General features: G+C 46.8%; 1 protein-coding gene and 1 non-coding gene across 4 annotated transcripts in view; both read right to left on the reverse strand.

Moving 5' to 3' along the window:
• NCAPD2 (non-SMC condensin I complex subunit D2) overlaps positions 1-16,429 on the reverse strand; it is a 30,224-nt gene that overhangs the window by 4,123 nt on the left and 9,672 nt on the right. For all 3 annotated transcript variants that reach the window (XM_059403734.1, XM_059403733.1, XM_059403736.1), the window contains 21 exons: positions 15,589-15,664; positions 15,251-15,309; positions 14,594-14,772; positions 14,166-14,308; positions 11,926-12,053; positions 11,729-11,852; positions 11,414-11,561; positions 10,267-10,464; positions 9,808-9,942; positions 9,623-9,710; positions 9,351-9,528; positions 7,376-7,500; positions 6,783-7,019; positions 6,295-6,469; positions 5,931-6,015; positions 2,553-2,686; positions 2,046-2,178; positions 1,872-1,956; positions 1,628-1,795; positions 1,214-1,383; positions 3-114 (listed from right to left, as the gene is read on the reverse strand). In XM_059403734.1, coding sequence (XP_059259717.1) covers positions 3-114; positions 1,214-1,383; positions 1,628-1,795; positions 1,872-1,956; positions 2,046-2,178; positions 2,553-2,686; positions 5,931-6,015; positions 6,295-6,469; positions 6,783-7,019; positions 7,376-7,500; positions 9,351-9,528; positions 9,623-9,710; positions 9,808-9,942; positions 10,267-10,464; positions 11,414-11,561; positions 11,729-11,852; positions 11,926-12,053; positions 14,166-14,308; positions 14,594-14,772; positions 15,251-15,309; positions 15,589-15,664 — 2,880 coding nt within the window. The remainder of the gene's footprint in view (positions 1-2; positions 115-1,213; positions 1,384-1,627; positions 1,796-1,871; positions 1,957-2,045; positions 2,179-2,552; positions 2,687-5,930; positions 6,016-6,294; positions 6,470-6,782; positions 7,020-7,375; positions 7,501-9,350; positions 9,529-9,622; positions 9,711-9,807; positions 9,943-10,266; positions 10,465-11,413; positions 11,562-11,728; positions 11,853-11,925; positions 12,054-14,165; positions 14,309-14,593; positions 14,773-15,250; positions 15,310-15,588; positions 15,665-16,429) is intronic.
• Positions 14,845-15,173, reverse strand: LOC132021052 (small nucleolar RNA U85). Its single transcript, XR_009405230.1, has one exon. It is a non-coding gene; the product is annotated as a small nucleolar RNA U85 (small nucleolar RNA).

Genomic DNA, 16,429 nt, shown 5'->3' on the forward strand with positions numbered 1-16,429 from the left:
ACCATCTAGCAGCTCCTTCTCGCAGATGCCACGAATGAGCTCTGCCTCCGTGTCGTCAGCAGCAGCACCCGCCAGTCCCATCTCCTCCTCCAGGGCGGTCTCAGAGCCGGTGTGCTGAGGGAAGAAATCAGGCATCACGGCCCATGCGGGGCAGCATCTATCTTCATCCCAGGCTATCTTTCTTTCTTTTCTTTTTTTTAAGATTTTATTTATTTGACAGAGATCACAAGTAGGAAGAGAGGCAGGCAGAGGGAGAGGAGGAAGCAGGCTCCCCGCTGAGCAGAGAGCCCAACGCAGGCTCGATCCCAGGACCCTGAGATCATGACCTGAGCTGAAGGCAGAGGCTTAACCCACTGAGCCACCCAGGCGCCCCTATGAATAGATTTTTAAGTACTCTCTATACCCACCGTGGGGCTAGAACTCACAACCCTGAGATCCCCCATCCCCTCACCCAGCCTATCTTTTATTTTGCAGGAACACATCTGGGGAAAGGCAAGCTCTGCACAACCACTCACTCCTACACCTTTCAAATGCATCTGTGCAGAGGGAGGACTCCTGAATTCAATAGGAAAAGAACTAGGTCTTTGTATTTTGTTTTCATGTTGCCAAATCTGAATTGGCAAATTCAAAACTGAACAAATGGCATTTATATTCAAGTTGCCAAAGCATATTCCTCCACCTCTGAACACATCCCTCAGAGAATCATGTCATTTCCTGTGAACAGTCAACAAATGGGTCATGTGGACAGTGGTTCAAGGTCACAGAGGTCAGACCTTATTCTGCGGCTACAAGACTCTGTGTCTCATTGGTTTGCAAGACATCACTGCCTCTAGTGGAGAACACAAAGTTCCCGTCAGGTGGCAGGCCCAGTGACCAAGGCTGATGGGAAAGGGGAGGGCGGGGGTGTGCTTGTCCTGACAAGGAGAGCCTCTGTGGGGGCAGCCTGTGCTGCCGGCTAAGGTCCCTAACTCAGTGCCGTGTTTCCTTAAAGCCTCCCTTCCTGGGTGACCGTGAACGGACTGCTCTGTCTTTGTTCTCACTAATGTCTCCCAGAGTAACAGCAGTAAGGAGCAGAGCATCTTTCTCATTTTATTTAGGGGTAGAAAAGCAGGGATCCCCAGGAGGCAAAGTGACTATGCGAATGACGCAGGCCATGAAACAAATCTGGGCAACGCACGGGACACAAACCCATACGCCCAGGCTCTTCATTCACCTTCTCCTTGGGATCCTTCGTCTTCTGCTCCTGCTCCTCTCGGAGAAGCCGGCGCCGACAGAGCTCTCCACTCACTGCCTGCTCCAAATGCACCAGCTGCTGCAGGGCCACGTCGCCCGCCAAGGACAGCAGGTTCATCAGCAGGGAAGTGGGGAGCATGGGGGTGTTCTCTGGAGGAGGGGAGAAGGAAAGCAGTGAGAAAAAGACAAAATCACGTCTCATAGGGCCCTTAAACCCTGCTCTGAAAGCTCTTCCCCTTGCTCACAGGGCGGATCTGGGTGACAAAAGTGACAGAGGACAGTATGAGAGAGGTCAGGGGCTGTGGCAGGAAGCTATGTTGGCAAAGGCTTCTGGCCCGACAAGAAAAGCAGCAGAATCTGGCTGCTGCCCATTGGGGACCCTCTGCCCACTCACTGGGGCCCTCCTGGGTGCCGCTCTTCTCTTGCAGCTTCTCCAGGGCCTGTTTCGCACAGCCCTGCAATATCTGGGCACAGATCACCTCGGGGCCCTCTGCCAGCTGGTAAATGAGGGTCACTGCTTCCTCCTTGAATGGGATCCAGAGTGGGTCTGGGTGGACAAAGCCTGAAGTGGAGAAGGGAGAAGTTACCCAGTGTAGACAAGGGACTTGATTCTGCCCCAGGCCCTTGTGACAGCTCACCCTTTGTGATCACCTCCCGTAGTCGCTCGAAGAGCCTGTGTTCCTGAGGCAGCCGGAAGGGGGGGTAACGTTTGCTCAGAGAAGGCTGTGGAGAACAGCAAAGGCAAAACATGGGTATGTATTGCAAGTGGATAAGAGGATCCCTATTCTCCTGGGTTTGGAGACCCCACATACCTTTCTCCTGTCAGAGAGGTTGGCAATGGCATGGCACACCTGCTGGGCCAGTCTGTAGTCCTGTGGAACCTTCTCGTCTAGCCCTATGCTCACCAGTGTGTCTAAGTTGCTTCCCACAATTTCTGGTTTTCCTCTAGGGGAATGAAGCCACTGAGTTAAAGCTAGTCAGAAACAGCACTCTGTAGGGGACAGTGCCAGGTGGGGTAGGTAACAGATTTGGCGCAAGGCTTTCTGAGAGCCCTGGAGCACTACAGAAGAGGCTCTGACACGGCTAGCCCTCAGAGGCCCTCTTGCTATAATGAATCTCATCAATTCTGTTGGGCAGGCCGGGGGGAAGGGTTTGGGGGCTGGTACTTGCACTCTTTTATTTTTACCCTTCATTGAGGTAACCAGCTCACACATACAGCTGCTGGGCCTGACTGCCGGTATTGAAGGGAAGGGAACTTTCTCAGAGCCCTCCCTCCCTTGCCCTCTTATCCCTACCTCCTGTGGGGACCCAAGCCTCACCGTGCCATCATCCCAAGAAGCATGACAGAGCAGCAGCGCTCCAGAGGAGAGCAGGGGGCCTTCTCGGTTGCCCGCTCCCACAGCACCTGGGTCACTGCTGGCTTCAGTTCATCCTTCTGCACAAACTCACAGAGCTGAAGAGAAAAGAAAAAGGGCTCAGGCCAGAAAATAATGATTTGCCTGGTCCTCAGCCCACTTCTCTGATGAGAACACGGAGAATCTGAGGTGGGTAAAAGCAGCACTTAGGCATGGTGAAGGAGGAGGAAGGCTCGAACATGATCTCAGGGTTTGGGGAGGTACTTACAGCTCTGTCACTTTTTCACCCTCATGCCCTCAAAACTACATTTGTTAAGACAATGTATTGAAAGTGACTTTGTTTGGATCTGTGCGGATCCGTGGTTCTGACCACATTTGAGAGATTTCTCATAGGTCTTATTTCTGTTACCACAACTCAATAAGCAAAACAGAAGGCTTCATCCTTCCTTGCCTTCTCATTTTGCCCAGAGCACTCTTAGTCACATATATTTAGAACTTCATGGTCAACTAATTTTTTTCCATGTAGTCTTACCTATTCTTCCATTTTTTCAATTTTAATTTTTTTATTTTTTAAAGATTCCATTTATTTATTTGACAGACAGAGATCACAAGTAGGCAGAGAGGCAGGCAGAGAGAGAGAGAGAGAGAGAGAGAGAGAAAGCAGTCTCCCCGCTGAGGCGAGAGCCCGACTCGGGGCTTGATCCCAGGACCCTGGGATCATGACCCGAGCCAAAGGCAGAGGCTTTAACCCACTGAGCCACCCAGGCACCCCTAATTTTTATTTTTTTAAAAAAGATTTACTTATGTGGTGGTGGTGGGGGGGAACATGCACATGTGCACACACAAGCAGGGGGTGTGGCAGAGGGAGAGGGAGAAGCAGGCTTAGCCCTGATCAGGAAGCCCAATGAGGACTCAATTCTGGGGTCCTGGGATCATGACCCAAGCTGAATGAAGGCAGATGCCCAACGAACTGAGCCACCCAGGTGCCTCCCCCCACCATTCTTCCTTTAAACTCTGTCTTAGACTCAGTTTTGGGGGTCTTGGATGGGTCAGTTGGTTGGGCATCTGCTTTCAGCTCGGGTCATGGTCTCGGGGTCCTGGGATCCGGCCCCACGTTGGGCTCCCCGCTCAAGTCTGTTTCTCTCTCTCCCTCTCTTGCTCCACGCTCATGTGTGCTCTCTCTCCTCTCTCTCTCAAATAAATAAAACCTTTTTTTCCCCTTAATTTTTATTTATTTATTTGACACAGAGAGAGAGAGATCACAAGCAGGCAGAGCGGCAGGCAGAGAGAGGGGAAGCAGGCTCCCTGCTGAGCAGAGAGCCCAATGCGGGGCTTGATCCCAGGACCCTGAGATCATGACCTGAGCTGAAGGCAGAGGCTTAACCCACTGAGCCACCCAGGTGCCTCTCAAATAAATAAAGTCTTAAAAATAAATAAAGTAAAATAAATCAATAAAAAATAAAATCTTAAAAATAAAAAAAGGTGCAGTTCCATAGCTTTGCCTCCCACCCTGAGTCCAGTGTTCCAACGCTGCACACTGACAGCAGCCTCCTCTCCCCCAATCTGTTCCCAAACGCCTACTCCATTGCGCCATGACTCTGCTCACCCTGTAGAAGTAGCTCTGCTTTGCCCACCGGAGGGGGTCCAGGCCAGGAGCTAGCCTATAAGCCTTCAGGCCAGGGTCTGCCAGCAGGGCCACCCCCGTCCCCCAAACCCAGCCCCATCTCCCCCAAGGAGGGAAAGGTGGCCAGTATCATGCTCCATCTAGTGGAGGCCAGTGGTCAGTACCACCTCCACCTTCAGGCTGCGCAGTCCAAATGCTAATCTGCCAAACAGCAGATCTGGCAGCAAACAAGGAAAAAGTCCAGGACGCGTGAAAGGCCTTCAGGGACCTTTACAGTTCGGTTCCAACCTACTCTCCCACTTTATTATCTTTTCTAGGTAACAATTTCCATCCAGAACACGATATTCATTCTGGAACTTTCTGTACTCTGTTGACTTTCCATCTCTGTCTTCTCTCCTTTCTCTAATTCTCTATATCATACTTCTCAAGACCCTCCTTAAGTCCTACCACCTACCCCACACTGTTCTCTTTGCCTCTTGGGACTTGTCAGAGTAACACACAAGTTAAGAGTATGTTTTCCTGGGGCACCTGTGTGGCTCAGTTGGCTAAGCAACTACCTTTGGCTCAGGTCATGATCCTAGAGTCCTAGGATCGAGTCCCCACATCACACTCCTTGCTCACAGTGGGGAGCCTTCTTCTCCCTCTGACCCTTCCCCATCTGGTGCTATCTCTCTCATTCTCTTCCAAATGCATAAATAGGGACGCCTGGGTGGCTCAGTTGGTTAAGCAGCTGCCTTCGGCTCAGGTCATGATCCCAGCGTCCTGGGATCGAGTCCCACATCGGGCTCCTTGCTCCGCAGGGAGCCTGCTTCTCCCTCTGACTCTGCCTTCCACTCTGTCTGCCTGTGCTCGATCTCGCTTGCTTTCTCTCTGACAAATAAATAAATAAAATCTTAAAAAAAAAAAAAAAAAAAAAGATTCAAATGCATAAATAAAATCTTTGAAAAAAAAAAAGGGTTTTCCAGACCTCTTATTGCCTGAGTCTCTCCCACAAACCAGCTGTAATTAGCTGAGTCCCTTAACCTCTCAGTGCCTCAGACTTCTCACTGTAAAATGCGCACAAACAGCATCACCCCATAGGATTGTGTGAGGATCACACAAGTTCGTACGAGCAAACTGCTGAGTAGCGCCTGGCATATACGACGTGTTATTATATTATCATTGCTGCTATAAACACTACTTGTGCACTAACTACCTATGTGCTACATCGTTCTATAAATGTTTTGCATCCTTTGGCTACTTGAAACACTGTTGGTTCCTTTTAAGTTGGGAACTTGAACACAATCTTATACTTTGTGGGGCTGAGTATATTGCTGAACAGACAGTAACCACTGATACTTATTAAATGAATAAAGAAAGCAGAAGTAAGGGGGCGCCTGGCTGGCTGTGGAATGTGCAATACTTGGTCTTGGGGTTGTGAGTTTGAGCCCCACGCTAGGTGTAGAGATCACTTAAATAGATAAATTGCTTTAAAAGAAAGAAAGGAGGGGCGCCCGGGTGGCTCAGTGGCTTAAGCCGCTGCCTTCGGCTCAGGTCATGATCTCAGGGTCCTGGGATCGAGTCCCGCATCGGGCTCTCTGCTCAGCAGGGAGCCTGCTTCCTTCTCTCTCTCTCTGCCTACTTGTGATCTCTCTCTGTCAAATAAATAAATAAAATCTTAAAAAAAAAAAAAAAAAAAGAAAAAGAAAGGAAGAAAAAAAAGAAGTAAGGAAACTTACAATTTCCTCAAGACACTGGATGGTCCCAACTGAGGCATTCACTAGCAGCAAAGAGAGATTCTGAATCAAAGCCTGGGCCTTGGCTCTGTGGGAAGAACAGAGAATAGAGGTCATTAAAAACTAAGTCTGAACCTGGCAAACAGGTTATTAGGGCTATCCAAACACAGCGTTGTGTAACCACAGAGAATGGACTTAACTAGAAGTCCACTCCCACCCTGAGCTCCATTCCAGATCTATAGGCCTATGGATTCAGAACTCTTCTAGAACTGTGCTCCTGTTCCCTGCCATTTCTTTAGGGGAGTGCAGATGTCCTATGAGAGGTTGGCCTCAGAAACATCCACAAAGGTGAAGGTACCACACTGACCTGGCGGAGTCCCCCTTGGGGCTTAGGTAGAGCTGGCGGTAGGCATTAAGCACAGCTTCCCGGACACCAGGCTCCTTAGACCAGACAAGAGGCAGCATGCGGCGCACCCCGAGCAGGGCCTGAGGTACCCCAAATTGGAACACCATCACAAAGAATTCAATCACCTCCTGTACCACTGAGAGGACAGACACATGTCATCCAACCGCTTGGCAAAATTCCCTTAGTACTTAGCGCTAGAAGCTTTCTTAGTGTGCAACGCTCAAGTGGCAGCTTTCCTCATTCTCCCTGAAAACGTCAACTCCCAGACGGCCCTCCCGGGAAATACTGTATGTGCTAACATGTGTATGCTCCAAGGGGCTGCATGCAGCCAAAAAAAATAAAGAAATCCCTTTATTTTTGAAGGAGGAGACAGTCGTCAATAAAATATGGATGAGACTGGTTTTTCCAGCCCCAAGACCCAGTCCTTTCAGAGAGGGAGGCTGGCCTACCCGTTGTCGTATTCTCATACATCATCTTGCTGATGATGCTGATGGCCTCGGTAATCTTCAGAGAGAAGCTATAGGCATCCTGCAGATACTGCACCAGCATCTCCTGCTTCACCAGCTCATCATGTTCCCTGGCTTTCCCAGGCTCTGACGCACTGGGCTTGTCTTCACAGACAGTCCGTTCTGGGCCCGTGTTCCTTGTGGGGCCCTGGGAATTCTCCTGTGTGGAAGCTGCTGGGCCTAAGAGAGAATTATGGGATGGTTGTTGCTCAAGGGCATATGGGACAATCCAACAGCTATTGGATGTGTTTCCTCAGTGGGAAGGTATACATTTAGAACCTACTCTAAATTATCTTGGTATTTCTCGATAAAGATTCTAAAGTCCTCTGTGGTTTGGAAACACTCTTTCACACTGTATGACTATTAATCTGAGGCCCTCAGGCTGCTTCCATTCCAGAGCAGAGCCACGGCCAGCCGTTCCTGGATTCCTTTAGCACTGGGTTCTGCTGGCCCAGTCAGCGTCTGGGATAAAGTCAATGGCCCACAAATTCTAGCTGAAATGTTTTATTTGCTAACTGAAAAGGGAGAAGAATTACCTTTGAAAATAGTCTCCAGGAGATTCAGGAACCTGGCCTCCTCTGAGTCCTCTGGGTCCATGTGACTGAAAGGTTCAGACTCCTGGAAGTGGCCCAGGGCTTCTCGAGTGAGAAGAATGGCCTGCCTAGAAGAACATCCACCTGTTACCAACTTGGAACCCACAAGAGTGTCACTGCAACCTTCTGTCACGGAGCCTACCTCATGGTTCCATCAAGAAGCTAGACCTACTGCCCCAAAGAAAAGAAACACTTCTCATGCTTACAAAGTAGAGAAGTACCTACTCAGAGTAGAGATCAAAACACTTTTCCCATTTCTGAAGTGACAAGACTTCACAGACTTCAAAAAACCTCAAATGATGCTTTTCAAATTTTAAAGGTCACAAACTTATTCCTAACATCTGGTTAAAAACTTTGCTGAGTCAAAGTTTGGAAAAAATAAATGTTCAACAACTGATTAATTTATGGTACATCCATACGATGGGATTCCGTGCGGCCATTAAGAAATAATGAGGCAAGGGGCACCTGGGTGGCTCAGTGGGTTAAAGCCTCTGCCTTCAGCTCAGGTCATGATCCCAGGGTCCTGGGATCAAGCCCCACATCAGGCTCTCTGCTCAGCAGGGAGCCTGCTTCCCCCCTCACCTGCCTTTCTGCCCACTTGTGATCCCTCTCTCTCTGTTGAATAAATAAATTAAAAAAAAAAAAGAGGTTAAAAAAAAAAAGAAATAACGAGACAGCTATTTATGCATAAATATTAAAAACACTACTCTACATGGATCCATTAAAAAAAAGCCAGTTGGTAGATCAGTGGGTAGAAATTCGATCATCTGTGTTAGAAGGGGAGGAAAAGAACGTATGTTTGATTACACGTCTATGTTATCTCTAGAATAATGAGCCATCAACTCAGAAGGTTGCTTTTCTTGAAAAGGAGAACTAAGTGGCTGGGAAATAGGTTTAGAAGGGACTTTACAATACATGCCCTTTTTGTAATTTTCAATTTTGTACTATGTGAATGTACTAAATTATCTTTTAAAGATTTTATTTTTAAGGGGCGCCTGGGTGGCTCAGTCGTTAAGCATCTGCCTTCTCAGGTCATGATCCCAGGATTCTGGGATCGAGCCCCACATCAGGCTCCCTGCTCAGTGGGAAGGCTGCTTCTCCCTCTTCCCCCGCTGTGTTCCCTCTCTCCCTATGTCTCTGTCAAATAAATAAATAAAATCTTAAAAAGATTTTAAGTAAGCTCTACGCCTACGTCTAATGTGGAGCTCAAACTCATGACCGTGATCAAGAGTTGAGCCAGCCAGGTGTCCCTCATCAATCTCTTATTTTACAAGTAAGGAAACTGAGGCCCAGGAAGTTTAAAAAACTAACTTGAAATTATAGAGCTAGAATTACAGGCTTTCTTCTTCAAATGGAGAGATTTTGCATATTTAATTATAATATCATTTACATTTAGTTGTTTGTAAAGTTTCTTTTAACACTCCTAAAAGTACAAAAGCATGCTTAACAAAAGAAGTCAATCAGAGATAGAAAATTATCACATGATTTCTCTGATATGAGGAATTTGAGAGGCAGGGCAGGAGGCAGTAATAGGAAGGGGAAAAAATGAAACAAGATGAGATAGGGAGGGAGACAAACCATTAAGAGACTCTTATTAATCTCAAGAAACAAACTGAGGGTTACTAGGGAGAGGGTGGACAGGTGATGGACATTGGGGAGGGTATGTGCTAAGGTGAGCACTGTGAAATATGTAAACCCGATGATTCACAGACCTGTATTCCTAATAATACATTATAAGTTAATAAAAAAATTGCAGACTATGCCTTTTGCATCAATCTGGTGTTCAGGACATTACTACAATGAAAACATCTACCATCACCTGGTGGCAGCATACCCTAAGTACAGTTCATTTTAAAGAAACCTTATTCCTCAAGTTATTTCTAAACATAAAAAGGACATTAAAGAATCTTTCGCATACTTGTAACTAGCCTTGGCAAGCAACTGGTGGATGCGTGTTTTCACATCTTCACTGGTTTCTGTTTTAGCAATAGCCTCAAGAATCTCTTCTTCCTGGGGAAGCTTTAGCAGTTGCTGCAGAGTAGCCTTCAACTCTGGCAGCATGGCTTCCCACTCCTCCTCTGGGTCCAGCACTGCAGCTGAAGGAGAAAGTCTCACTTAGACTCTTTCCTTGGACCTTCTGATGGCAGGGAGCAGCATGTCTAGGGTGGGCACTATGCAGGAACTACTTACAAGCAGCTGCAGCTTGTCTCTGGGCCCTCATCTCTTGTAATTTCTGGGTTTCTTTCTGCAGTGGTCCAGCAAGGTCATTGTCACTAAGCTACAAAGGTCAAATGAGTTTCAGGGCCACTAGTTACAGAATTTGATACCTGTTTCCACTTAATTCCTTCTCTTTTGGGTAGGTCAAGCTTACTTACCTTGCAAGAAAAGGGATTATTGGCAAGAAAACTGGCCAGCAGCTGAATGGCATTTTTACATACTAACACCGACTTGTCTGCCAGACGTCCCACTGCTAGGGCCACCACTGCTTGGAAACGTGTCAAGGGGAGGGCCTGTGTGGGGCAGGGAGAGAAGGGTGAGCTCACATCCCACATCAGCCATTCTGCTCAAGTTGACCTTGAAGTACCCTCTAACTAAGCTCCCCACCCATTCTAAAGAAACTTTTTTATGGGATATAAAACAGTTTCTCTTTGTAGGGTTAAGATACAATGTAATCCTTAAATGGAGCCAGGCATTCTTGTCCTTGGTAGAGGAAGACCTTTATCACTGCCAGTAACAATCCGAATCCCAGACTCTACTGTGGGACACTGGATTCCTTTGTTCTTTGGCCTGTACACAGAGTACTGTACATTTTTACCATGCAGAAGGTTAGTCACCTTCTGCTGGACAATTCGGGTAAAGAGCTGTAAGACACGGCTCCGCACAAAGGAGTTGACGTCATGGCCATGGGCTTGCAAGGTGTCCAAGAACTGGTCTCTGGTGTCTCGGGCTGTTTCTTCCAGCTGATCACCATTCAGAACCTGCAGGACCATCTCTGCCATGGCTGCCAGCACAGCATTGCGCATCATGTAATTCTAAGAGAGGGAAAAAGAATTGGTCTGAGGCACTGCACTCCAGTCCTAACTCTCCTTCCCCAAACTCTTGAGCCTGTCCAGGCACAAAGAAGTGGCAAGGCCTTAAGTTAAGGATAAGTTTGCTTCACTATGAATTTTTCTGGTCAGCTGCTTATGTATTCATCCCTGAGGCCCCTGGAAGGGGCTGTGTCTGCTCAGAGGAGAAAGCAGGGACAAAATAAACAAGAGCCCCCAATATTTTTTTCCCCATAAGCCTCATCACATCTACACACATTTGAAAAACATTCATTCCTACCCTTCATCGGAGGACTCAAAGCCTTTGGTACTTACTAATAAAACACTGCCCACCCCCCACATGTTACTGACAAAGAATGAGACATGGCCAAGTACAAATCAGCCCTAGGGTGCCAAGCAAGTCCACTGCAGAAGGTGGTGAACAGGGACTGGGGTTTTGCCAGGCCAGGGGCCAGAGAATGGGGTCTCGCACAAGAAGTTAAATTAGATTAGATTAGATGACTGAGTAGACTGTTTTTGTCCTTGATGTTCACCTAGAAGTGCCCTGCATCAGTCTGAGAGGCAATCAGGCAGAATGAATGGAGAGGTGGCACTGTCTGGAGTGTGTGTAAGCTAGATGGTAGGAAGAATGGAAGGGGCTTTGTCCTGAGGATGGGACCCCAAATCACAGCCAAGTGACTCTCACTAGATCTAAGGTGTGGAACTGCCATCCCCTCCATTAGACCTGGATAAACCCAAATGATACTAAAACGGGGATTAATCAGTGGCTCTTTAGTCAAATAACTTTATCTGCTTCTCTGTGGGAAGAAACTGCCACCGAGTTATGCTTACATAACCCGACTTCAAGGGAAAGCCGTCTTCTTGTTCTAAGAAACAGCCTTTCAGCAATGGACTTAAAATCCCCAGAAGAATTGATCCCTGGGGGACCACGTACCTCTCCATCCAGATGATCCAGCAAAACACACACGCTGGACATCAGGATGGCTGGGATGCGTTCTGCTAGTTCTGTCAGGAAGGCTGCAAAGCCCTTTGCCCCTGCAGGGTCCCGACTCAGCTCCTGGGGACACTTCTGCCCGATCTCTCTATGCAGGGAAGCAAACACAGCCAAAACAAGATAATTCAGTTCCTAGTAAGGGGAGGTAAGACTGCTATCTCATGTCTAAGAAAGCTATCGTGCACAGAGAACTTCCGATCTTTCGGTATCTTCCCCCTGAGAAAGAGGAGAATTAGAAACTTAGAGAAGAGTCACCTTACAATCTCCCCCACTATGCTCTTCATTCCATAATCAGTTGCCCACAGGCTCACAGCTGCCACCAGTACAGGGGCCAGGTGTTCAAAGTGCTGCAGCATCTGGATGATCTTCACCGTGGCACCTGTGGATGTACTAAATTTGAGAAATTATAGGCAAAATGGGAAACGTGGGGCAAAGCAGAGGGCTAACTTAACTGAGCATATGGTTATAACGTGTCAAGGCAACACCGAGCAGGCGCGTGATGGCATCCCGGGTGGGGCGGTTCTTCTGGTGACTAATGGTGGGGTTCTCCAGGAGGCGGTAGCAGCAGCCAGTAACCAAACTGGGAAAAGGAAGAGAGGGAGATGATGAAGTCAGGTGTGTGGATTCCATTCCACTGGAGGCCCATCTTCATTCATTCTCCCTTTCCTGCCCCCAAAGTTAGCCGCTTTTAGCTTTCTTCATTGTATTTTTTTTTTTTAAAGACTTTATTTATTTGACAGACAGAGATCACAAGTAGGCAGAGAGGCAGGCAGAGAGGGGAGGTGGGGGAAGCAGGCTCCCTGCTGAGCAGAGAGCCCGATTCGGGGCTTGATCCCAGGACCCCGAGATCATGACCTGAGCTGAAGGCAGAGGCTTAACCCACTGAGCCACCTAGGCACCCCTTCATTCTATTTTTTAAATATATTTTATTTATTTGAGAAAGAGTGAGAGAGCAAGCATGAGTAGAGGGAAGGGTCAGAGGTAGAGGGAGAAGCCCACTCTTGAACAGGGAGCCTGATGCGGAGCTGGTTCCCAGGACCCTGAGATCATGAACCCAGCTGAAGGCAGATGCTTAACTGACTGAGCCACCCAGGAGCCCCTTTCTTCATTCTATGGATTACCTTCTACACCATGTTGCTCTGCTGACTCTAGATAGGTGCTCTGTCTTTCAACTAGTTATGATGCCTACAGAGAACCCAAATATATTATAAAAGGTAGGAGAAAGTAATCAAAGACTTGTCATGGTTAATCCAGTCCTCATCTGGATCAACCTTTTAGCTGCATTGGTTGCAGCTGACCATGCCATTCTCCTGGAAACACACTTCTCATCTGGCCAGATGCCAGACTCCCTTCCCCAGGGTACAATAAAGATTTCTGCTCTCCTCTAGCTATGCTTACTGATTTAGTAATCTCATTCAGTCTTGGGGCCGTAAATACCATTTATGTAGATACACTGTATTCCCAAATGGCTATCCTAGCTCAGACTTCTCTCCCATGCTCCAGATTTGTGAATTCAACATCAGAGTTGGACAACATTGATTGGATGTCTGAGAAGCACCTCAAACTTTATATGCAAACCAGAACTTCTAATTGTCACCCCTGAAAACACGCTGCACAGCCTTCCCCATTATTTCAATGACTGCCAACTCTGTTCTTCCAAAAGCTTAGGCCCAAACCCTGGGGGCTTCATCCTTGACTCTCCCTCAGACCTCACACACATCCATCAGCTCAACCTGTAAGCTCTACCTTCAGGAAACAGGTACAGAATCCATGCACTTCTCCCCATCTCCATTGCCATTCCTGGCTTTAAACTCCCACCATCTCTTGCCCAAGTCACTGCAATAGACCCCTAACTGGTCTCCTGCTTTCTTTCCTTCCCTTCATAGTAATGACAGTAACCGGAGCGCGATGATGCTGTTAAAGCCCAAGTCAGATCCCTTGCCGCTCTGCTCGGAATCCTTGAGCAGGGCCCCACATCACGTTGAGAAGATGCCAAAGTCACAAAGGGCCAAGGAGCTGCACAGTTGCCCCTGCACTGTCTGTGGGACTTCACAGCCTGTCCCTCTCACCGGCCCCACTGTCCTATCTCCAGCCTTGCTGCTGTCACCTGTACACACCAGATACACGCCCTCCATGGGGTCTTGGTACCTGCTGTTCCATTGCTCCTTTCCTTGCCCTTGTTATTCCTCCAGATCCTCTCATGGCTCACATGGGCTTCTCTGGGTCTTTGCTCAAATGTCACCACCTCAAAGAGGTCTTGCCTGAATAGCTGATTTAAGATCACAGCTCTGTTCCATCAAACTCCCCATCCCCTCTTTTCTTGTTTCCACAGTAATAACCTATAAAACACACCATATATTTTACTTATTTTAAAAATCATCTTCTGCTCTATAAATAAACTCTAAGAGGGCAGAAACTTTTGTTTCCAGTGCCTGTCATAATACAGCCATGCACCCAGAAGATGGTCAGTAAATACTGTCATCAATGAATAAACGGGCATTAAAGATGAGAAATTCATGGCAGTTCCTAACATTTGTCATCCACGTCCTAACAACTCAGCGTGACGAGTATACTTCTATGTGTTATACAGACTCGAGGCATGAAATGACATATTCAGAAAGAAGACATATCTAGCAGCAAGGTCTTCCCTCCTCACAGCTCACTATTACCTGGAGCCATCTCAACCACCCACCTGACAAACTCCTCTTCAATTACTGAATGGTTCCACAGGTGACGAATGTCCAGCTGGAGCAGCTGTGTTAGAAGCTGAAGAACTGGCTGCCTCTCTTCTTCCCAGTCAAAGCCATGGGCGGTCTTGGCCCGGGCTTTCTTCCCCTAAAAAAGAACCATATGTACATTTAAGGGAAAATAAGAAAACAAAGTGGGTCACGATCTGCTAGTCTGAGTGCCCAAAACTACCCAGTACTGAGACAAGGTAGAAACGAACACAGAAGACATAAACAAATTCCAAAATATAGAAGAGCTTCTTGTCAGAGAAGGATATGCTATGATACTTTTGAGTACTTCCTCATATACTCTAAATAAGGACAGAAAGGACTCTCAGAATTGTTCCCCTATCTCTCCCCATCCTATCTCTCCAGGCCAGAAACTCCAAATTACCTTCCCAAGGTCCAAGTCCATAAGGCTTGTCTGGCTGCTCATGGTCTCAAAGGATTCCAAGAGGCGTATCAGAGCATAACAGTTCATTTTGAGAGCATTTAGGTGGGTGCTCCTGACTGACACACTCAAATCTTCATCATCCAGGACAGTGGGAAGTTCCTGGGAATGACGGGACACCACTGCAAGGGACAGAAGAGTCAGCTTCATTCACTTTCCTCATACATCCTGACTTCAAAACACCCAGGAATTGCAGCCATCAGATTACCAAAGATCTGTGTTTCATCTCTCAGTGGTCACAACACAAGCCAAGTCCTTTGGGACCCCTGACCTCGACGCCCTGAATGTGCCCTGTCCCCACTCTCTCACTCCAACCATCCCAGTTTCTCTCTGGTGACTAGAAGAACCGCCTCTATTAAAGAGGGGTAGTTCAAGAGTAGGAAATAGTTCTTGTTGGTCTGCCCTTACAGCGAACACACACAACTCTGTATTGCCCACCAAGATTACAGACCTTAATAGGTCAAAGGTCCCCGGGCTTAGCCAAACCAACTGAATCACCACAGCCTTGATATCATCACATGGCTGATCAAATGTAGGAAATAGTAAGTGAACAAACAGTGACAAACACCTTCCATCCCCTACCCCCTGACCCATAAACACCTTTTATCAGGAATTCCAGAGTGTCTTCCTTGAGGCCAGGATCTATACTTCGAAAGTGACTATGAGGGAAAGAAAGTGTGGGGGGTGAGACAGGAAACTGCAGAGCCCATTCTAGAGCAGATCAAACCTGAAGAATCTAATACTTAAAAATATCTGTGAAATTGGTAAACTGAATAAATGCAGTGTTAAGTTGGGGTCAATGCTCATTAGTAGAGATTTCAGCACCCAGAGCCTTTACCAGTGAACCAGTAATTTGGAATTTCAGGACTAACATGCAAATTTAGGGTCAATAGCCAACAGTTCTTAAACTACCAGCTAGCCATGTGCGTTATACTCACTGTAGAATGCTGTAGATGGTATCAAAGTGCTCCAGCATAGCCAGCGGCCCCTGAGCACGGAAGGCAGCCTGAAATGCTATAAAGATGAAAGAAACCAATTAATACAGACAGGAGAGATTTTTCTGGTAAATTCCACCCATAGTAGAAAATTGAGTTAATTACTTTTATTGGCTGAATCACGAAAATAGTTCATTTCGAAGTAACCTATTATAATAATAGTAAATCTTACATTTGTCCTGTTTTATAACGAAAGCCTTACTTGAGTTTCATTACATCTCTAAGTTCAATAAAGCATTTGGTATTATGTCTATTTTAGGGGAAAAGGAATTAAGTCTCCGAGCAGTTGTGTGACTCGTTCAGTGTAGTTAGTAGTGAACACAAACTCAGGATCTCTCTCTTTTTTTTTTTATTTTGAAATTACAAAAGTGGCAAAAAAAACCATACAAAGTTCGTACACTTTTCACTCTAATAGTGTTAACATCTTATATAACCACAGCACAAGAATCTATCCTAAACTAAGAAATTAACCTTAACTCGATGTTATTAATGAATCTACAGACCTTATGTGAATTCCGTCAGTTGTTCTATTTATGTCCTTTTCCTGGTCCAGAATCCCACCCAGGATCCCACAGAGCATTTATTTGTCATGTTTCCTCAGTCTCCTCCCATGTTTTTCACAATCTTGACACTTTCGAAGTATGCTAGTCAGTTATTCTACAGAATGTCCCTCCGTCTGGGATTGTTTACTATTTTCTCATGATTAGACTGAGGTTATGCATTTTTGGCAAGATGAATGCAGAAGGGAGGTTGGGTCCTTTCAATGCATTCTACCAAGAAATAC

Source organism: Mustela nigripes, chromosome 6, assembly GCF_022355385.1.
Source record: "Mustela nigripes isolate SB6536 chromosome 6, MUSNIG.SB6536, whole genome shotgun sequence".
NCBI lineage: Eukaryota > Metazoa > Chordata > Mammalia > Carnivora > Mustelidae > Mustela > Mustela nigripes.